The sequence below is a fragment of the Oryzias latipes genome, chromosome 12 (genome assembly GCF_053564925.1).
Source record: "Oryzias latipes strain Hd-rR chromosome 12, Olatipes_Hd-rR_3.1".
Lineage (NCBI taxonomy): Eukaryota > Metazoa > Chordata > Actinopteri > Beloniformes > Adrianichthyidae > Oryzias > Oryzias latipes.
In genome coordinates, this window is record NC_136248.1 from 28,506,993 (window position 1) to 28,529,654 (window position 22,662).

The 22,662-nt window shown below is 38.6% G+C and overlaps 2 protein-coding genes across 9 annotated transcripts; one reads left to right on the plus strand and one right to left on the minus strand.

Moving 5' to 3' along the window:
* Positions 1-1,336: 1,336 nt before the first annotated feature.
* Positions 1,337-11,580, minus strand: sgtb (small glutamine rich tetratricopeptide repeat co-chaperone beta). 5 transcript variants are annotated; one of them, XM_078955985.1, is made up of 12 exons: positions 11,467-11,580; positions 6,739-6,852; positions 6,380-6,483; positions 4,998-5,073; positions 3,585-3,684; positions 3,398-3,502; positions 3,176-3,314; positions 3,040-3,102; positions 2,923-2,960; positions 2,763-2,846; positions 2,053-2,173; positions 1,337-1,974 (listed from the first exon to the last, which is right to left on the minus strand). In XM_078955985.1, the coding sequence occupies exons 2-11, from the start codon at positions 6,836-6,838 to the stop codon at positions 2,062-2,064; spliced, it is 921 nt and encodes a 306-aa protein (XP_078812111.1). In that variant the 5' UTR covers positions 6,839-6,852; positions 11,467-11,580; the 3' UTR covers positions 1,337-1,974; positions 2,053-2,061. The 5 variants fall into 5 exon arrangements, with proteins under 5 accessions (XP_078812111.1, XP_023816348.1, XP_023816347.1 ...); XM_023960580.2 differs by lacking the exon at positions 11,467-11,580 and adding an exon at positions 8,754-8,919; XM_023960579.2 differs by lacking the exon at positions 11,467-11,580 and adding an exon at positions 8,599-8,729.
* Positions 8,521-21,828, plus strand: nln (neurolysin (metallopeptidase M3 family)). Of its 4 annotated transcripts, none has more exons than XM_023960577.2 (13): positions 8,521-8,651; positions 11,705-11,955; positions 13,182-13,330; positions 13,530-13,634; positions 15,159-15,261; positions 15,334-15,494; positions 16,887-17,022; positions 18,403-18,772; positions 18,844-19,045; positions 19,117-19,303; positions 19,385-19,513; positions 21,399-21,535; positions 21,615-21,828. In XM_023960577.2, the coding sequence occupies exons 1-13, from the start codon at positions 8,629-8,631 to the stop codon at positions 21,765-21,767; spliced, it is 2,106 nt and encodes a 701-aa protein (XP_023816345.1). In that variant the 5' UTR covers positions 8,521-8,628; the 3' UTR covers positions 21,768-21,828. The 4 variants fall into 4 exon arrangements, with proteins under 4 accessions (XP_023816345.1, XP_023816346.1, XP_023816344.1 ...); XM_023960578.2 differs by having other exon boundaries at positions 8,646-8,741; XM_023960576.2 differs by lacking the exon at positions 8,521-8,651 and adding an exon at positions 8,684-8,823.
* Positions 21,829-22,662: the final 834 nt, after the last annotated feature.

Consider the following 22,662-nt stretch of genomic DNA (forward strand, 5'->3'; position numbering starts at 1 on the left):
TGGCTGTGAAGATCTACCACACTCATCTTTTTAATCCAATTCCCCCTGAACTTCCTGTTACTCCCAACCTGAATCTGGTTTGCTCAGTGAGCAGAAAGTAGTGCAGAGAGAACTAAAAAAACGAGCAGGGGGGTACATCTTAGAGATAAAGGTTGGCAGCCCTGGTACGTGCATTTCTCTTAACTGCTTATATTAGATGCAGCAAGACGAGAGCGGAGTTAAATTTAATAACTTTTGATTTATATTATATTTTAAGGCACAAAGCTGAATTAATGTCACAAACTCCAAATACTGAGTGTTTAAAGGGCCTATATCATGCCTTTCTTAAGCCTTTCAGAGTAAACAATATCTGTATTTATGATAACATATCACTTCTGGCACACTAAAGAACAATTTTTATATTAAATACGAGTTTTTGCAGCTCATTTTACTATTTGGAAGTAAGACGACTTGATCTCTGAGGCTCCGCCTTTCGCTCCGCATGGGTGCCGCCCCTTTCCATGACCTCAACCTAGAGCCGGCCTCGGCAGTGTGTCCGCGTTTCACCCACGAAAACAAAAAGCATCCGAACTTTTGGATGGATGTGCAAATAAAAAGAAAGCGTTTCGCCGATCACCACTAGCTCCATGGGAAAAAAAAGTGGGCGTGTATGTTGGCGTGGGGGCGTAGCTGGCAGCGCAGGTTCTTCCTAGAAGGGGCTGTTCCTCACTATGTGACGTCACACTGTGAGGACCCACTTGTTTCTGTGGATTGGGAGGGGCTGGTGCTCAGAGTACAGAGACCACTCACAAATGCGTGAATGGATTGGGGTTGTTTTTGTGACAAATGAACATTATAATACACTTAAAAGCTGATTTTGAAAAGGTGATTTTGCATGATATAGGACTTTTAAATATGGGATAATAAATTATCAGATATTGACGGACGACGCGGAAGTGCGTCAATTTCTGACGATATCCCTTCTACGCCATGGTCACCTACAAAATAAATCAATGTTCGATCCATTTTTAAAAAAACTTTTTTCTTGTCATTTTTTCGGTTAAACACGCTTTTCACAAAAAGTGGAGTATTTGATGTGTGGTGTGGCGCGTTGCCATGGTAACAGCTGACCGTCACCAGCCTCGACTGCAGCGTCAAAAGGAAAAGCATCGGTTCAGAGAGAAAGTTCACCTTTTGCCGCTTGCTATTGTCCAGATGATGAAGAAAAAGTTTGTTTTAAGGAAGCCAACGCGGTGATATAGAACATTTGGGCTATGTAACACCCGGCAACCAATCAGAATCGAGTATTCACCCGGACGGTGGTATCATTTGAATTAAATGAGCACTTGAGGAAGAGTTCGTTTTGAAAACGTTTATTTGTGCGTCTTCAATCAACCCGATCCAGCCTCGGCACACCTTTATCCATCTGATCCCAAACACCAGATTAAAGAGCATGCAAACAAACCGGATAACTGAATAGATTGGCTCAAAGGGGACAGCAGGTCTTTTCTTGCTAAAGTGCTAAAAACAACAGAACAACAGGCTGCAAATACTGCAATACACGTCGGCAGTCGCCTGGATTCAAAGTGATGCGCAATGTGAAGCAACAAGTCCCACCAGTTCAGGGATGGTTTTGCGTTAAATTACAGTTCTGTCTACAAAAATGACATAAATGTCACAAACCAACCGGAATTGAGCAGAATTTGTGTGAGAAACGCCTCTTGGTCATGAAGAGTGAAGAGGGCGGCAGCTTCGGCACATGTCAAACACGTGAAGGGATCTCGCTGGGTTCTGTCAGTGGGCTGATGAGTTCTAGGCTCTTTCTTCCGTCACCAGGCTCTCCAGCCTTCTCTTGAGAGCCTTCAGTCAAAGTTCCTTCAACCCGTTCCTCGTCTCTTCGTTCCAGCTAAGCCGGGGATTTGACTTAAAGAAATGGGTGTTGAGATTAATTTTGGCGCCGCATGGTTGCTCTTTTAGGAAGAAGGAAAGTTGGGACTGAAAAAACAAAACGTTGGAAGTTTCAGGTTCCTTGTGTTTTGGTTTGGTCGGGGAAGAGTTCGGCTTGAAATGTACCTGCATGGATCATGAGTGCTCCTCAGCGCTGCCGCTAAAGGAGCGGCTCCTGATGTGGTTCCTCAGCTGCTCGATCAGCTCCGGGTTCTGCTGCTGGATCTGCTGGGCAAACTGTTGTCCCCTGAACAAGAGAGCAGAGGATCTGTTGACCTGATGCTTCCTGACAAATGTGGAAAAACGACGACATTAAGATTGTAGACAAATCAGTTTAAAACCCATTGTAATTATAAGAGCATTAACACTAAACTGGAGTGAACAATTCAGCTCAGAGGGGATTATTTTACAGGAAAGTCTCATTGAGCTTAATTTTAAGAGGATTTGGGTTTTTTTTTAAAAACCCAGAGAAAAACGGGTTCGGGAAAACTTGTAACGAGCCCAGATTATTTCCTGAAGCAGTTAAACTATTAAAGTCCCACTCCCATTCCAAGTGGTCTTTTAATTATGATGCGCCTTCATGAACAGTCTGTGGAAATGTCACTAATTGCATAAATGGTTGAGGAGTTTCGGTAGTTCGGAGCGTACGTTATTTAGGTGTCGCTGCCGACAGCTGTGGTGTTACTAAGACAGAGCTTCATAGTAGTTCATTGCCAAACTGTTAAAACAAAGCTGGGGAAAAAAAAATGTTATTCATATTTGAATTTACGTCTTCGACCCTAAAGTGTTGTCCGAACACTGTGTATCTCATTTGGATTCAAGGGCGGGGTACTTACGCCTCAATCAAGCTGGAAATGTCCGACATTCCCCCCACTCCGGCACCAGGACCCCCGACCGCGTTGGACATCATTCCTGACATGCTGAGCACACATCGGCAGTGATTCAGCGTTTGCTGAACTCCATCTAAGACCAACATTTACTGAGAAAGGAACTCACAGTTGTTGCACCTGTTGGTTCTGCATCACGCTCGCCGCCTGCGGACAACAACAACAAACGCAGCTCCAGCTCGTGGCGTCTCTCGGAAATGTTTAAAAACCGCACAAAAGCTCCTACCATGCTGATGAAGGCCGGGTTGTTGATCAAACTGGCCATGTCGAACCCCAGTCCAGCCGCTATCTGCGGCACACATTTACAGACATGTGATGCTCAAAGTTGAGGGTGGAAGACAAAATAATGGGTTGGAACTCACCGGGCTGGACGCTTCCCTCTGTTTCTGCTCCGCTATCTTCAGGTTGGACTTGTAGGTGTCGTTATCAGGGTCCAACACTAAGGCTTTCTTAAAGTAGGAGATTGCTTCAGGATACTTGTTCATAGCTGTCAAAGCCAAACTGCAGAAAAGAAAACCCAAAAATCCTTCAGACCAAGAAGCTATTTTTCGCCACTCATTCCGGTTAGCAGGAGAGACGCTCACCCCATCCTGCCGTACGCTTTGCTGTAGGTGGGGTCGATGCCGATGGCTCTTTCACAGTCGCTTGTGGCTTCAGTGTAGTTCCCCAGTTTGCTGTGAGCTGCAGCCCTGCAAGGACGTTTTATCCCATCAAAATATGACAACCTGCAGCCCGATACTGCACAAGTGCAGGAATCAGACTCCAAAGTACCTGTTGCAGTAATACACGGCGTTTCTCAGGTCCAGATCAATGGCCTGTGTGTAGCAGTCCAACGCACACCTGTAGTTTTCCTCCTTCATGTGATTGTTCCCTGATAGTTAAAACAAAATTTAGATCTTATCGCGATGAACAAAGAAAAAGCAGAAACTTGGAGCTTGTTGAGCTCAGGATTACATGAAATTATGCTTTTATTAGAAAAAAAGGCATATTCATGAAAAAAAAACACAACACAACAACAAAAGTAAAAAGGAGAATCTAAAATCCTCTTCAAGTTTCTTTTAAATGCCTAAAACAACCAGTTTCTGATAAAAGAGTGTTTTATTCTACTTGACTGAGGCTTTTCATGTTTCATAATAGTTCATAATAGGAACTACATTTGAATTCACAATGCAAAAAGTAACATTTTTGAGTGCAAATAAAATGGAGAATTCTGACTTTTCTCATAAAAGTAAGAGAAATACTTTTTATAAACATGATGTTATTAGTTCAATTATTTAACAAAGGGCACAATTGTGCCTTTTTTCTCTGAACATTTTGTAAAAGTCAGACCTTTTAGCATAAATGTGAAGAAAAACGTTATACTGATTAAAATAAAAAAGGACAAAAAAACTATTTAAATAATTCTTTATAAAATCCTGAGTCTGTATTTTATTTCTGAGAGTTTAATATATCTACGGAAATCCTTTTAATTGATCGTATAAATCCTGCTTTATTTTATTGTAAAATATGACTTTAGAGGGGGGAAAAAAATAAAAAAGGGGGGAAAAAAAGAATTTAAAACTGTTTTGAGTATAAATAAGAGGAGCGAAAATCTTGACATGAAATTATATTAAAAAAAACGTATTTTTAAAGTATATAACAACATGTAGAAATTTCTTTCAGAGAAATTAAAAATACTAAAAACAAAATGATTTTTAACTTGATTTTTGGCTTAAACTTTGGAGAAAAAAATGAAAATGTAAAGAAGTTCAGATTATTTCCTGTCTGGCATCAGTTCGTCTTCAGATTCATAAAGATGAAACTTCAAATACTACAGACCAAAGTATTTTGAGGGACTTAGAACTGCAGCAAAGACGCTGATCCTCCTTTCTGGATCACAGCTTGGTATTGATCAGTGATCCATCCCTGCAGCACAAAGAGGATCTGATCCGCTCAGCAGAGCTGTAAGATCCCTTCATTGCTAGTTTCACGGTTTTATCTTTTTCTACTTCTCTGCTCGGTCAAATCTTACTGCTTTTACCTGTTTTTCTTTAGTTACAATTTATTTTAGCAAAAGTCAGGGACCTTTCTTTCTGGTTTTTCCTTCAAATTTTAATGTTGTTTTTGTTTTAAACAGCCTAACAGTAGGAAGAGGATGTGACATCGGTGGTAACCGAAGGTGTCTGGACTGAAAGAGGAAATGACCTTCGTTCTTCAGCTGCTCTGCTCGTTCGATGTCCTCCGGAGATGGCGGCGTTTCTGGTGAGGTGATGTTGCCGTTCTGCTTGAACACAAAACAAGAGAAACGTCAATAGAAAAGAGAGGCGCATTCATATCACCAAAGAGTCTCTCTGTGATGGAAACTCAGCACATCAATGAACTAATATGGCTTATTTAACCCAGAAAGGCCCTCTTTACTTTTACATTTAGAGCCTTTTCCCATTGGGCTGTTTAATTTGACTAAATTTGGTGTTTTCAGATGGTCTCTATCAGAGGAAAAAAAAGGAAACCTCTGTTGCAGACAAACAGGAGAACCCTAATCCACCTAAAAATAAAAGTCTGGGTTTACTTGCAAGTGAACTCTGGTGCGATTAACTTCAGTGTAAACAAATAGGGACAATTTAAAAGGGGAAAAGTGTAGATAGTGATATAAAATGCTTGAATTTAGGTGTGAGAACAACTTAATCAATTAGATGAAGCTTGGATTTTTTTTTAAGTTTGAAAATGTGATTAACTAGAGGCTCGTTTTTTAGCCCAAAAAAACATCCTTTGTTAAAATGATCAAAATGGCAGCTTTTTGTTGGTTTTATCTCCATAGCAACCTTTTTCTTTTTCTTTTTTTTTTTGGTTGCCTGGGGGTGAGAAGCAGGTCTTTGTCATTTTTGGAAGAATCGGCAGAAGTAATTTTTGGGATTTCCTTGTCAACGGAGAATTTTTTTGTTAACCACACGTTCCTAATATATATCGTATGTCATATCATTTCATTCAGCTTGAGCCAACATTTCGTGTATTAAATTCTTTACAATATTACTGTTGCGAGCTCGCCGCCGATAAATCTACAAACTTGAAAACCAAACTTTTCTCTCAGTAAGATTTCCAATGGAGCTCGAGGAGTTAGGAGGCAATAGATTGAAATCCCGAAAAGAAATCTAAATTTGGAAAGGGTAGTAAAGGTGTTTTGTTTAGAAAATTCACGATGGCTGCCTTTTCCCAAAATAGTTCAACTTCAGTTGTAGTTGCCACATTGCTCCTGGTGGTTATGGGCTGGCATCAGTGTTCGGCAGCGGAGCCGCCATTATGAAGGCGCTGTGACTGTAAAGAACTTTAGGCTTTCTAACCAGTTATTGGCAGACATGCCTTTACCCTTTCTTTGTGTGTTTTTTGGAAAAACACTTTTGTTTTTTCAATTTTGATGATTGTTTCCACTTCAGTTTTATTAATTCTGCTATTTTTTTAATAATAACTCACAGATTATTGGAGATTCTGCAGCGCAGCTTGATCTGGCAGTTATTATTCTTCATTCTTTATTGCTTTTTTTCTTTGACAGACACATCTGTGAACGTGTTGATGTGCTCCGCAGAACCCACCTTGAGCAGAGCGTTGAGAAAAATCTCTCTAAGCGGCTGTGAGACGGCAAGGTGACCATCACTGGAACTAATTTTGAAAGTTGTCTCCAAGCACTGAATGGCAACTGAAGGGGGAGAATCAGAAAAATGCCAAAAAAATAATCAAAAACATCAAACTTTCCCACAAAGAAATCCAAACTGTGTTTTCAGTTAAACAGGAAGAACAACACCTGGAACTCATCTGAACTCAGTTTATGGTTATATTTTAAGGTTTCAACATCCAGAAACTGAAAACAGATTTGGAGATGTTTATTCTGGTGAGGACAGAGAGGAATTATGGGTCATTTCCAGAGATAAACACAGGCAGCGAGTGGGCTCACCCTCCAGGCTCTCCTGTTCGTCAGAATTCAAAGCTCCACAGTGCGTTTGATCTCGCAGGAACTGAACAACAGCCAACGCCAGGCGCTTCTCCACCGCCATTTTTCATCTAAAATCTGTTGGCATAAACAGGGCGGCGCCCGGTGAGCCCGTGATGAATCATGAAGGTAGAGCTACTTCAACAGGAAATGTTAAGACAGGAAAAGAATATTTTATTCTAATTTTTAGATCAAATCTGAAATAGCGCTTTTTAAAAACATTTTTTTAATGCACTGCTGGGAGATTCCATGCAAATGTCTACAAACATGGATAAAAACTTTCTGGTGTTGGTGATTTTTTTTGTACATTTATTAACAACAAACTAGAAGTTTTTCTTTATTGTTAAATACATATTTTATTATTTATTAAATTTAAAAAAAGCTGTCTTTCCAGTCTAAGATCAGCTCACACACGTCAGTTCTACTTTTCCCAGCGCCTCTTCTCCACTCATGTCACTCTCACTTTAAGTCCACACACTTTTATTTTAAAATGTAGAATATTTTAGAATATAGAAAACAAAACAAAAGAAAAAAGTAGTTTAATAAATAAGAACCAGAAACACAATCAGAAACAGTTGAGCCCTTCGATGGAGCTCAGCTACATCTTGCTTAATGCAAATTTTTGAGTTTGTACAAATTTATGGAAAAAGACTGTAAAAAAAAACAATAAAAAAACAACAAAGTAATTGCAATGTAAAACAAAATTAAAAACATTTCTGTAAAAAAAAACTGCCTTTTTTTTGTGAATGCTTCATTACTGTAAAAATATGATTTGGATTTTAAAGAATATATTTTTAACCTTTTTTTTATAAATCTAAAGACAAAAAGATCTTTTAAATACATTTATATTTATTTATGGATTTTCAAGGCAAAACTATAAATTGAGACTGCAGAAAACAGGTGTTTTCTTCTTTTTTTATATTATTTTCAAGCATTTTTTCATCAAATTCTGTTTTGTTTTGGAATTGTTTAAAAATACTATTAATAGCAACTATTATACTATACATCATCCTTTTTATTACATTTTCCATTGGTTTTCTGGTGATTCTATTGTCGTTTTTTTTAAATATGTGTGTTTATGGTGAGACATCTCGAAAAGATAAAGTCATGTGACCCGAATCCATGGTGATGGACGGACGGATGAATGAATAATAAATAAATAGTAACATTTAATAATAATAATAATAATAATAATAATAATAATGATGATAATGATAATAATAATAATCGACAGAGGTCTAAATAAAGGAATGTGAAGTGGTAAAATAAATAAATAACAACAACATTGAATAGTGACCTAACCCTCCCTGGAGACTGAATCACAACACTGTTACGATTTTAGCACAACTTTGAATTGTCTCGTTTCCAAGACAACTGACAGCCGGATGAGAGAAAGGGACTCCGCGCCGCGAGCGTCTCCTGTTAGATCCGGGATGTGCGCGCGCGATCTTAGGTAACAAAAAAAAAATCAAAATAAAAAAATAAAAGGCCGCAGATTTCCCCGCTGGCAGCGGACACAAACGCATCCTCGTGTCTCCGCGCTCTGCAGCCACTCCTCCCTGCGTGTGCATGCGGGAGCTGTGATGTAACCGGATCCACCACAGCACATACGGTATATCATACATACGTTATAGAAGAAAAAAATCCCCACGCAGAGAGGCTCCTTCGAGATTTTTGAAGCCTAAGCTGACACGATAGAAACACAAATGTAGTCAGAAAAACCGAGTGAACACAAACGCAACTCAAGACAACAGCTGTGAGAGATTTAAGATGAAGATCAGCAGGTGAAAGGATGCTGTTAGTGCCCCCCGCGCGCCCACCTACCTGAGCTCCTCAGCTGTGTGTGGCCGCGTCATGAGGCAAACTGCGCATGCGCGGTAAGTTTCCCCTACGCACGTGAACAGAGCCACGCATTTCGATCATCCTCTCTCTCTGGTTCCCAGTGGCAGTAAGGCGCAAGAAAGAAGGTTTTTACTCACTGATTTATGCACGACGACGCGCATGAGCCATGTGTGCGCTCAGAGTGGTGTTTTGCAGAACGCTTCGCAGGTATGACGCTGTTTGTTCGACCTTGAACAGATTTCAGGATGGCACGTGCGCTCGCCGCCTGAGACACATTTGGCTGCTGTGGTTCCTCATGGCTGTGAGAAGCTGATCTGCCCACTTAGCCTGTTTACACCACCACAGAAACCGGATCACCGCAGTAATTCCATCTGACACCAGTTTATATGCTCTTCAGAAACCAGAGATGACCAAAAATCAGTTATGTTTTTGCCTCATTTGTAAAAACAGTTATATAAAAAAATTAATTATATACAATAATTACATAAAATAATCATAAAAAATATATGGTTGTTATAAAATAACCATTCCATACTTCTCCAGGTGTAAAAGAGCAAAAATAAGTCCAACAAGTAGACAAGCGTGACAAAAGCCAGACTACATTTGGGGTTAAATTTACGTCTGTTTATCCAACTTTATCCAATAACTATAAGTCTCAAATAAATGTTTTCTGAATTTTGTTTAAAATTCGATTTGTTTCAAACATGTTGAAAATTACAATGCAATCGACATGATCCAAACTCATTAATAATAATAGTAAAAGCAATAACATATTAATAATAATAATGAAAAACATGTCAAAACGGGAGCAGGTATGTCTAATTGTATAATAATTGTAATTTTACAAACCTAATTGTGTTCATTATCAAGATAAAATAATAATAATAGTAACAACAACATTTGTATATGTTTTTTATAAATGACTGCATGTTTACTATGCAAACTTTGCATTTGTTCAAACCCCTGTCCATTCCTTATTTTTCAATCACTTCAATTTTCAATTTCCTTTTTAGGTTTGGGGAATTTTTCCCTTTAAATAATATCTGGATGTTATTCGGCGATAAGTAGTTAGTTATTAAAATAATCGTGCATTTTGTGGTATAAGGAGCAAAAAAAGATGTTGGCCACAAGAAAATCCAAGATTTTCAAATATATATTTCATATATCTAATATACATATCGTAGTGTATTATGTAGTTTTACTGCTGCGTTTTATGCATGCACAGCCCATGTGATTGACACTGGGGAAAACAGACACTGAGTGTTTTTGCAACAATTGAGCGTACGGCCGCCTTCTTTACAAATATAGCCGGGATTTTGGATTTTTCTCATGGTTAACATGCTTTTCTGAAAGAAGGGATGCTAAGATACAGCCCTGCCAAATTTGGTGCGTGTACCGCAGAATGCACGATTTGTTTGAAATATCAACCTAACCGGCTCCCCTATATATTCTTTATATGATATAAGTATAATATGACATCCTACAAGACCGTCTAGACCTGGTTTTTATACTTAAAGTACTCTACTTTGTTAATTATACAGACTGCTCATTTTTGTAACATCTATCATGGATTTGAAGTTTTTCAATTATTCCCCCCTACTTGACTGCAGTGCTGCTATTATCCTGTTTGCACCTAATAATCTGTTAAATGGAGGAGCTTTTGGTGTGTGTGAAGGGGGCCAACTGACAGGCTGATAGCTTCTGCTTAGCATGAAAAACATCTGAAGCACGTTGTGGGTTTGTGGAAGATTTACTGCTCCTGCTGAATACCAGGGATGAAATCTGAGCTAGGTAACCGATATCTCCCCTGCAACTGTGGCCAACAGGCGATATTTGCGGATACCGGCACCGATATATTGCCCATCCGTTCTCTGAGCTGCTGCCAAAACAAAAAAAAAACTTCCAGGTTATTATGTGTTTTTATGAAGAATAAGGAGAAGAAACCATGATTGACCTAAAAAGAAAATTTTCCAGAAAACATTTTACTTAATAAATTTTTTTTCCCAAAAGTATTAGTCCAGTTAGAGTTTCACGGTTTTTGAGTGCTGCCAGACTTGCTGACTTTGGCAAATATGAATATACGAAGTAAATTCACTACCGGGTTATTAAATACTCTGAACTAGTGGTCCCCAACCCCTGGGATGCGGACTGGTACCGGTCCATGGAACACTTGGTACCTAGCCGTTCGCTCACGTGTCAAAAACACATCCGCTACTTTCTTAAAGTGGCTGCTCCGATCGCTGAACTGAAACCCCCAAGCTAGCAAAGTTAACAACAAACAAAAGTTTCTTTTCACAGAAAAAAGCCAATAAAAACAGAAGAAGAGCTTCTTACAAAACAATCCGTGGAAACATTGTCTGACATTAAACCAGTCTGTGGCCTGGTGAAGGTTGGAGACCACCGTTCTAAAGTGGAAAATGTTCTATGTACCACTTGCAATCTGCCTGATGATAGGATAGGATTACAGGAATCCCAGTTTGGGAACTCTTTTAACTAAACTTCCAGTTGTCACGAGTGAAAAAGACAATTTTTTTGATCAGGGTTTACACAGATTGACACTGATTGATTCTATCCATCCTGGTCACTCCCAAAGAGAACCTCAACATCTTCATGTCTTCTACCTCCAGCTCTGCCTACGCTCTCTTTTCCAGAGTATCTAAACCAGCAACATGGCTGCTCTCATCAGAGTCCTCTACACCTTTTCTTTCAATTTGATGTCACTCTTTAGTCACACCTGAGACCTTCTTCAAACCCGTTCCAACCTGTTTGCACATGGGTCTTTACCTTTTTCCCACACTCTCAGTCCTTACAGTCCTCCACCTTCTCCCCCTCTGCTCCCTGTAACCTTACCGTTTTACTTGAGTTCCTCTCATCCACAAACAAATACTGTGTCCAAAGCAAACTTCCAGTTGTCTAGATGTTCCTCCACCTGCTCCCTGCTCTCACTATAGATTACGGTGTCATCTGCAAACATCACGATCCACAAAGATAACATCATCTGTCAGTTTGTCCATCACCATGGAAACAAGAAGCTGATTCTTTTTGTTAACGTAAACCAAAATTATGGAACCCGAACCCTTTCTTTCAGGTTCTCTAAGCACTGTGACAGAATGACCATCCCACATGACTCAGTAACGTCATCCAGAGACTGCTGTCAGGCTGCCAGGACCAGAAACACCCTAAAGTGGGACCTGACTCCGGAGGAGATCAGATCCATGACAGACACTCTGATGGTCAGAGTTCAGAAGGTGTACGATGAGGTCGGATCTCTGAACGTGGAGAACGTCTCAGTTGAAAACACTCTGAAGGTGCTGGCGGATGTCAGGCTGGATTATGCATGTAAGCCTTCTGAGGAGAACTGTTCTTGATGAATGTTCATTCTTATCTGAATAAAGAAACTAGTTTCAGGTTCTAAGACTAGGAGCAGAACATTGATTGTTTATGAGCATTGGACTGAGTGACTTCAAACAGTGTGTGCTTCAAACAGGAAGTACCTACTGACTCCAAGAAGCCAAGATTCCATAGACTTCTATAGAGAAATAGTTGTTAGTTATTCCATTTGTCAGAAAATCCATTCTTGCTCTGCTACCTTTTTTTCAACATGTTCTTGGTAATCCTCTTTTCCCCCCTATATTTTTAAACTGAGGTAAAGTTATAAACTGACCAATCAAATGTCCCAATAAAAGTATGTGGTGCCTGCTGACCCCACATCCAACGTTTGACATGTTTGACTGACAGATTCCCCCTAGCCCACTTTTAAGTAGTGAAAGTGCGGTCTCCCAACAAGATCGCTCCTGGCTGGTGATAGTGGTTGCTATAGCAACGTTGAACCAGACCGACTTTGAACAATCACTGCTTAGTGACGTTGTCTGGTTCCAACATGGCGGTGTCAATATTGTGACAAGATGGCGACTTAATCGACTTGAGTTTATTGAAGCCGGAAATAAACCATTTTCTATGGGTGATGATGTCACACTTACCCTCTCCAGTCCTCATTTACAGTCAATGGCTGTACATTGATTATACATTTATAAAAGTTAACAGACAGTCAGAAAAAAAGGTTTTTGAAGACTGGAAAACTTTTTTAATGGTGTTGTAGCTTTGAATCATTTTTAACTAGAGTTAGTAAGATTCCCTTTCGAATGGCAACTAGCTAAAGTTATTTTATTTTCAACGGATGCGTTTAAAAAATATGATATACTGTATAATGTGTGATAAAATACTTAAATTACTGTACTGACTGTAAAAAGTGATGAATTAAAGTTATTTGAGGTTTTGTACTTAATTTTGATGGGAAATTTGTGACTTTCATTTTTTAAATTATTTTGTTTGTATGTTCAGCGCCACCACAAGGAGAGAAGCAACACAAGCAGTGGAGAAAATTTACAGCATTTTTGTTTCAATTACTAGATTTCTGAATAATCATTTAGATACATGTATTTTATATTGACTTTTTGCATTAGAAAATTGCACAATTGCAAGAATGACCAGTTTTCATGCATTCTTTGCCTTGTATTCTTCATACACATAATATTCATCTTAAACTTGAACTCTGCTTACTCCAGCGTCACGGCACGTCCTCGACTTCCCTCAGTACGTAAGTCCTCGTAAGGACGTGCGCTCGGCGAGCACAGAGGCAGACAAGAAGCTGTGTGACTTTGATGTAGAGATCAGCATGAGGGAAGATGTTTTCAAACGGATCACTGCCTTACAGGTACGATCGCCATCATTCTTCAATTAATCAGGTCTGCCTGATCTAACAGTCTTTAGGAAATATGAAGAAGTTGCAAATGTTTTTATGAAATTATTTATATATATATATATATATATATATATATATATATATATATATATATATATATATATATATATATATATATATATATATATATATATTTTTTGGCATTTGACAGAAAAAACATCTCAGCCATCTTTCTGGGGAAGAGAAGAGATTCTTGGACAGACTTGTTACGTTGGGTCAGAGGAAAGGGCTGCATCTTCCAAAGGATACACAGGAGGTGATCTCTTCAACTACTACAACTTTCAGGAATGTCCTTCCTGTTTTTCAGATATCTGCTGATCATCTCGATTAGAAGTTTCTAATCACTAAGAAGTTGGAGGTTTGGGGGTTAGCTTTCAGTCTTTTACTTCTCCATCCTTGTGTTAGAATAGAATACAATACAATACAACACAACACTTATTGTCATTGTGACGTGCATGCACAACCAAATTCCACAAGTGTCCTTACAGTCCCGAAAAAGTAAACAAATTACATGATGTTAAAGTACCATTGAAGGCAAGTTTTAAAACACAAACACCCTTCTCATATTATTCCACTGATTGCCCAAATTAGTCCGTTTATTGCACAAAATAGTCCACTGATTGCACAGCTAGTTCGTTTCAGCAGCCCTGCTTGTGTGTGTTATTGTTGTTGAGTGTAGGGATAGTTGTGGGATAGAAACTGTTTCTTAACCTGCTTGTTTCTGTTCTGATTGCTCTGCACCGCCGTCCTGAACTGTTGTTCAATGTTATATATATCGCACTTTTGAAATCCCTTCTGTCAAACCAAGTTTAAATCCTCATCTGGTGTTTAAAAAATGCAGGATAATAACTAAACTGGATTATTCACAAAGGAAATAATCTGCTACAATTAAATTAAACCTGTCCCGTGACTCAAACGGTGAAATAAAGAATAAAAAACTTAACTGTACATGGAAAAAACACATTTTTGACATTCACCTAATAAATTGTTTATCTTGTGCTTTTTTTGGATCGGCTCACAAGGGCAGAAATCCAAACTTACCTCTTTTCCTGCTTCACAGAGTTTTTTCCTGACGTAAAGTAGGGCAGAAAAGTATTTATCCTTTACTCATTCTTCAGGTTGTTTCCCTGAAAGACCCACTCTAATCATCTTTTGATCCATCCTCAAAGCATTCGCAGTGGTCTTTTCTTTATGATCATGCTGTTGTTGTTTTTTTCCAAAAGAACCATGTTCTTTTTCTAGGACAAAGTTTCTGCAGAGCTGCAGGAGTTCATTAGAAATTCACCTCTGAGTTGTGGGTGGGACTTATACTGCCCATTTTGCCCTCCACATTATTGAAAACTCTCCATTTAGGCCGTTACCTTACAGCCCCTCAAAATTTAACATTACCAGTGCACCGAGCAACATTGAAGCTATCCAACCGTACAGTTTAGATCCAGATTCCAGCTCAGACGAGGGAACTGAAGACGTGCATGGATCTGGTCGTCTGCAACTAGATGCATCAGAATGAAGTGGAGCAGGGAGCTTGTATCCCACCCAGTCTATTTTCTATGTAACAAATAAGCTCTTTTTCAAACTGTAATTTTTTGATCCACAACAATTTAAAAAAATAAATATTTAGAAATGCCATTTTGGCTTAATTTTCTTAATATTTGTCCTCCATCCATGCTACAAAAAATGTTAGAGACACCAAAAACAATCATTAGTGGCGCTTTTTTTCTTTGGTGTTACATTCACTCTGTTTCTTCAACTGCATTTTATGTCCTTTTTTTAAATTTAGGAAATAAAAAGAAGCTCTAAGCTCATCAGTGAGCTCTCCATAGAGTTCAACAAGAACCTGAATGAGGACATCACCTCTCTAGTGTTTTCTGAGTGGGAACTGGGTAAGCTGGTCTCCACTGGCCCTTTGCAGCGCAAACTCGCCGGAACCGTTTTGACTTGTTCTCCTTTTGCAGGTGGGCTCGCCGACAGCTACCTCAACGGCCTGGAGAGGACGGCAGAGGGCCGCTACAAGGTGACGCTGGAATATCCTCATTACTTCCCGTTGATGAAGAGGTGTCACAACCCTGAGACCAGGAGGAAGATGGAAACGGCTTTTCACAGCAGGTGTAAAGAGGTGAACAGACACCAGCAGCACTTCATATGTCACATGACCTAAAAGAGTCGAACTGTAATTCTCCTAAAACTCCCAATATATTTGCTGTTTTTTTTGGCAATAAACCCTAAAACTCTAACTTCCCCCTAATAAAAGCTTTAAGTCCCACCCCATTTATATTTTGTTCTATACTAAAATCGTTCCAAGTTGCCTTTTAATTATGATTATGCCGTTTTTACAGTAAATATTAAAGAAAATCTAGATGAAAATCTAAAAAAGAGAGAGACAGAATTGTGTTTTCTTTTTTTCTTCATTTACACTTAGTTTGTAATTTAACAAAAAGTAAACTGTCAAAAATAAACCGATCAAAACTGAAACATTAATTGCTTTTCCTTGAAGAAAAAATGTAATTTATGACAACAATTTTTAATCTTTAAGTATTTCTAGGCATCTAAAAAAACTGCCAAGTTGTAAAACAAAACAAAAAAATAGTTTAATGAATATTTTTTGTGAAAATGTGTCTTAAGCTTTGTTTGAATTCCCTCACTTTTCATTACTTAGTGCACTATATTGGGCGTTTGTCATTGTTTGTGGTGTTTGAATCTACAATTTAAAAAATCCAGAGCCCTGGAAAATTTCCCAGATGTCTCTGCGAAAAGCCAGTGTGCATCAATGCATACTAGATTGGTGGATATAGACCACAATGCATTTGAACAGTTATCATTGGATTTTTTCAGAAAGCATCCAAGTTTTCATCATCAGAACACAGTGGATTCATATATAGAATTTGTAAAATGTTCATATTTATTTGGTTTATACTTTGATAAATGGATGACATCATATTCTAAAAAGTGGTGCACACGTGTCAGAACTGCATTCAAATCCAGAGCTCTAGATAGTCCAGCACTTTGTAGTGTTTTAGTGGTTGTAGGGGGTTCAGTTTTAATCAAATTACCGTAAATGTTTGGTTTTTTTTCCCCCCTTTTATTTCCTCTTTCTTTTGGCTGCTTTTCCATTAGCAGGCAGTTAACTTCTCTTTTGTCACATTCATCCAACATGGCTGTCGATTTACGTCTCTGAAGCTTCACTTCAGGCTTCCCTAAGACTCATAAATCTGTGACTGTGGGATCCGAGGTCGACTTGAGAGCCGGCCTGTGGAGGACGGCTCCATCTGCAGTAAAACCGCCGCATCTACAGTCGGCGGCGGGGTGAGGCCGCAGAACCAGCAGCTGCTGCGGTGTCGAGTTTCCGGCAGTTGCTGCTCAGGAAGCCGCCGTGGATTTTCTCAGACCTGTCATGTTACTCTGCATGAAACCAGCCTGGGCCTCATAATAAGCCGGAACTGAAGTCCCAGGGAAAGCAGCACCTGTCATAGACGTGAAATGAGCTGTTTTTTTTTTTCTTTTCCTGCAGGCGAACACGGCGATCCTCGAACAGCTGATACAACTCAGGGCAAAGGTCGCAGACCTACTGGGTTACGGCAGCCACGCGGACTATGTGCTGGAGATGAACATGGCCAAAACCGCAAGCAGGGTGTCCGAGTTTATCGGTCAGAGTCCTCTGATGCGTCCCCTCACACATTCAGTCACAGACAGGAAACCATCAAACATCTTTTATTGACTCAAACTTATGTCCCATTGTAGTACAGAGTGATCCAACTCAAATATTTGACCATAATCCAATCAAAACACAATCCAGGGGCAGTTTCAAGTGTAAAAGGGAACCTTTTGTACGCGACTCCAAACAGAAACCAGACGGATGCCATTAATCTTCATTTAAAATAGCAGACAAGCCACAGTTGGTTAGACTCGCGTCTAAAACTGACAATAGAAGCAGGAACTAATGAAAAAAAAAAAAAAGAAGAAAAAGGTCTGCTTGCAGTTCTGCGTGACCCAGCATGTGACCCAGTTGTCCTCAAGCATGCTGGGAAATGTTTAACCTTTTACTGCATAAAGGCTGTTTTTTTGGGACGAACATGAAAAAAAAGAATCACATAAGACCTCATTTTTAAACTAACATTTTAATGATTAATACACTCATTGTGCTACTTCATAAATGGCAAAATGTAAGAAAAATTGGGAAACGTGAAATCCAGTAGATCTAAATCTTAAAACTGGTTGCAAACGAATAAGTTTTGAAACAAAAATATTACTTGATAAGAGGTTTTCCTATGTGTTGAGATTATTATTCAGGTGTGTACAAGATAAATGACTTGTAATAAAAAAGAAACCCTGATCTTTTTTTCTGTTTATAGTTTAATAATAAAGAAATTATATATGGGGAATTTAAGTAAATGGAAAGTACTTTATATACTTTCAATTTACGGGATTATAGGTGTTTAAAATACAAGTTAAAAAATGAATGTAAAATATTTCTAAATAAAATCTGAATAATAAATTAGCTTAAAATTCAATAAGCAGAAAACAAATGATTGGAAGAATTTTAAAGTTAAGTTATGGTTTTGTGAATTTAACCAAAAAAAAAAAAAAATTCTTTTTTTTTATGCTGCCATCTATAGATTCCATTTTAGGCAGATAAAAATGAAATACTTAGATTTTTTTTTCTTTGCCTTTTAACTTTAAAAAAAAAGTTATATTGCATTACATTATATTATTTATCTTATAATCATATAATATCGTATCGCATTGCACCACATGGGATCACCGACCCAACTGTCCCGTTGTTGAATCAATAAAACTTTATTCAATGATGATCAAGTTCCTGCTGATAGATTTGCAGCTCTGCCATAGTAGCAGGTTTAGGGGCTGTCATCTGGACTTAGTTTTTGAAGTTAGAAGGCGTTTCACCTCTTAAACAATTCTGAATTATCTGGTAAAAGAGCTGGTATTAATGCACTCATGGGGGAGGAGTCAGACCTGAAACTGGATGGTATTGTCAACGTCGTGTGATCATCTTCTGGTCTTCACAGATGCTTTCTACCAGCGGCTGAAGCCCGTGGGAATCAAGGAGAGGAAATACATTTTGGCTCTGAAGAAGAGGGAGTGCTTGATGAAGGGCCTTAAGTTTGACGGGCAGATCAACGCCTGGGATTTACCCTACTACATGAACCAAGTGGAGCAGTGCAAGTTTGCCGTGAACAAGGACAAGCTGATCGAGTACTTCCCACTGGAGGTGGTGACAGAAGGGCTGTTTGGCATCTACCAGGAGCTGCTGGGCCTCACCTTCACTCAGGTGGAGCACGGCGGTGACGTGTGGCATGAAAATGTGAAGCTCTACTCCGCTTGCGACTCTGAGACGGGGGAGCAGGTTGGCCAGTTTTACCTGGACCTTCATCCAAGGTAGAGATGATTGATGTCCCCCTCAAATGAACTCTGGCAGAAACCTGAAACGTTTCTACCTTTACCTCCAGGGAAGGGAAGTACGGCCATGCTGCTTGCTTTGGCCTGCAGCCGGGATGCAGAGGCCCCGATGGGAAGCGAAGGCTTCCGGTAGCAGCTATGGTGGCAAATTTTACCAAACCGAGCAAAGGCTGGCCGTCTCTCCTCCAGCATCATGAAGTGGAGACGTACTTTCACGAGTTTGGTCACGTCATGCATGAAATCTGCTCCAAGGTAGTTTCATGGATTCGCAGTACTCGGATGTGGATAGGAGAGGCTGAAATGTTCCTTCTGTTTTAATGCAGACCACGTTTTCAGAATTCAGTGGAACTCAGGTGGAGACGGACTTTGTGGAGGTTCCCTCTCAAATGCTGGAGAACTGGGTTTGGGAGAAGGAGCCTCTGAGGCGCATGTCTCGCCACTACAAAGACGGGACGCCCATCCCGGACGAACTGCTGGACAAACTCATCGCTTCCAGGGTAGCCAACACAGGTCTCTGCTTCGCTTAAAAAACATGAAAAGTTGGAAAAGTTGAGTGAAGCACCGAAGATGATGTAGGTATCTCCTCCCCAGGCCTGATGAATCTGCGTCAGGTGGTCCTCAGTAAAGTGGACCAGACACTTCACTCCAGTAAAAGTGCAGACACAGCGGAGGTGTTTGCAAAGATCCACCAGGACATCCTGGGGGTTCCAGCTACTCCAGGTCAGTAAAATAATAAGTATTTAAAATATAATTCAGCACACCACATAACTAGTATTTTCAAATACGACAAAATACTTTTGTAATGGTTGAATGCTTCATTGTTTTCCTGTTTCTCTTTCTTGATTAAAGTTTCTTCTGCCATTTTTTGACGTAACTCCTACACCTATTTTAACCATTCAACTATTAAAATAAATGTTCAACTCTTTCCAGCTATGACTTTTGGTCCTTCAAATACTTGGAATTTTTCAAGATATTCAAGGATTTTTGCCTCTTTGAAATACATAGGAAGTCCTTGAAAACCTTTGCTTCTTTCTGTGGTGCTGGTTCGATACCCGACTCTCGCATTTTTCACAGACATCATTTTTTATTATTGTGCTGTTTTCACTTAATTTATGGTCAACTTTGATCAATTCTTTATTTATTTATTTATTGCCAATCAGTTCCAATGATACGTTTCTTCATAGCAGCACTAATTTTCAGTATGAAAAGTTCATTTTAATTGTACACTGATCTCTTTTTGCTCCATCCTCACCTATAGCAACCATTTTTCCAACAATATGTTTATTTATTTTTGTTTTTTTGCATTACAACACCCACACGCAAACAAGCAAGAATTAAAGGAAAAGAATAAAAAAATATTTTTCTCTCAGACACCCTATGCTGTTTGTCTTATACTCAATATGAGTTTGAACAATTGAACACAGAACCTTGATATACATCCTACAAGAGAGACTTTTTTGAAAATAAGTAAAAATACAGAATACAGGCTAAAGTTTCAAACATCATCACAGATTAAAACAGTTTAGTTTTCCCTTTTAACAAAAATGCCATACGTTTCATCGGCAGAACCTTTAACATCAGTTTAGTCCATTATTTAAGTGTTGGTGCAATTTTCCCACTTAATTGCTATTGATCTTTTAGCCAGTAATGAACACACATCTATAAATGATTTTTTTCTGATCTTGCATATCTATTGTTTTTGGGATAGATTCCCAAAATAAAAAAGGATGGTTCTAGTGTTATTTCTTTTGAGATAATTGGTTTGATAGTTTTACTGATCACAGACCAATACTTTGTTTTTTAAATTCTACAGTCCCATATAAAGTGAAAAAGTGTGACTTTATCCTCATTGCATTTTGACCAAGTATCTGGAATGTTGGCATTGAATTTATTTAATTTAACAGACATATCATAAACTCGCATCAACCAATTATGATGTCTTCTGATTGGTTCATATCTATAGAACTATTTACAAATACTCTTGGCCGAACGTAAATGTAGAGCAATATTTAAAAACTTCAGTTTGAATTTGAGTTTCAATTTGAATTATTAAAAAAAAAACAATTTAAATGTTTTAATTTATCAATTTAAATTTGTATATGAGTGCAAAGCTGCTTTTTTTCCGCTTCAGGATCAGCTGGAATTCCGTAAATTGCGTAAGCAGTTGACGAGTTACGCTAGTTGAAAGCATGTCAACACCGGAGTTCAAGCTTAGGTTGTAAAGGGTCAAAGCACTCAGGGTTTTAAGAAGCAACTCTGTGGCTACTCTAGGTGTAAGCACAGGTAAAAGATACCTGCATGGCGTTTCCGCACCTCCGAAGGTGCCAGTAGGGCAGCTGCTGGGTCATCAGCCGGGGAGCCACCCTTCATTGATGCTTTGCTCCATTAATCCCGGAACATCTCACGGTGGTGGAGCAACGGCAGAGACGTCTCCCTGCCGCCCCCCGCAGCTGCCCCCCGCAGCTGCCCTTAGGACCCATCTTTTCCCCATCAACTGTCCTTCCTCCTCAGCCATAGCCAGAAATTGACATTAACTGGATTAGTGGGGCAGATAATAAAAAATTATATTTTATTTTGGTTCCAAAATAACATCTGTGGTCTTTAGGTACCAACATGACGGCCAGTTTCAGCCACTTGGCTGGAGGATATGACGGTCAGTACTACAGCTATCTGTGGAGCGAAGTTTTCTCCATGGACATTTTTTTCAGTCGTTTCAAGAAGGAAGGTATTATGAATCCAAAGGTGGGTCATTGTAATGGTTTTTTAAAAATATATATTTTCAATTATTTGAAGACATTGACGTGTATGTGGTTTGGAGCAGGTCGGAAAGGAGTACAGGAAGGTGGTTTTGGAGGCCGGGGGATCTGTGGATGGAATGGAGATGCTGAAGTCCTTCCTCAGACGTGAACCTCAGCAGGAGGCCTTCTTCGAGTGCAAGGGACTCATTAGGTCAGAAGGAGCACAAACCATGTAAACAAGGATAAAAGCTGGGATTTTGTGTCAACTATAAAATAAACTTTCAGTCTAAAATAAAAGCTAAATCTGTCTTTTGTACTTGTTTCTGGTCGTCTTTTTTTGCTTCATTTTTAGTGGATGTTAGTGGAAATCAGTGCAAGTTCACACTAGCTTGGATGGATTTAAATAGTTGAAAGAATAAATTCACTTATTTGGGTTTTAGAAACATAAAATCCAAATAAATGTATTCTGTAGTGTGTATTTTTATTTATGTGTAACCACACCCCACATTGTTATGTAGGAAAAGAAGTGTCTTTAAAAAAGAAATAAAGCTATTTGATGACCAAAACATACAATTAAAATATAATTAAATTAATTATAAGGAAAATTGTTTTATAATAAACCATTAAAAAAAGTTTTTATTGTTAACCCATTAAGAAACAGTTTGTTTAAAAATCTATGTGTTTATACAGTTTTTAAACAGAAAACTAAATCTTTTTTGTTTTATTTGTTTTTTATTTTAAAAAAAATACATCAAAATTAAAATTTCCCAGATTTACAAAAAAGTTAATCCTAAGTAATTATTGATTGCCTTTTTCCTTCTTCATTTTCAAAATCTTTTAGAAATTGGATTCTGCTTACCTTTTTTCTTTTTTATCTCCACACATGTGTATTTTTAAATTACAAACGCTGTTTACCGGTAATAATTCTCTGAGTCAGTCTTATACAACTGTTTGGATAACAATTTTCATTACAGACAATGCAATTAGTTTACTCAATCTAATTCTTTCTCTTTTTTTTTCCATTTTGCATTACAAAAATGAAAGAAAATAATCATTATATTATAAATATTATTGCATACATTTGGGATGTTCTATGCCACATTTCACATTAGTAAACGTCTTTGTAGGACT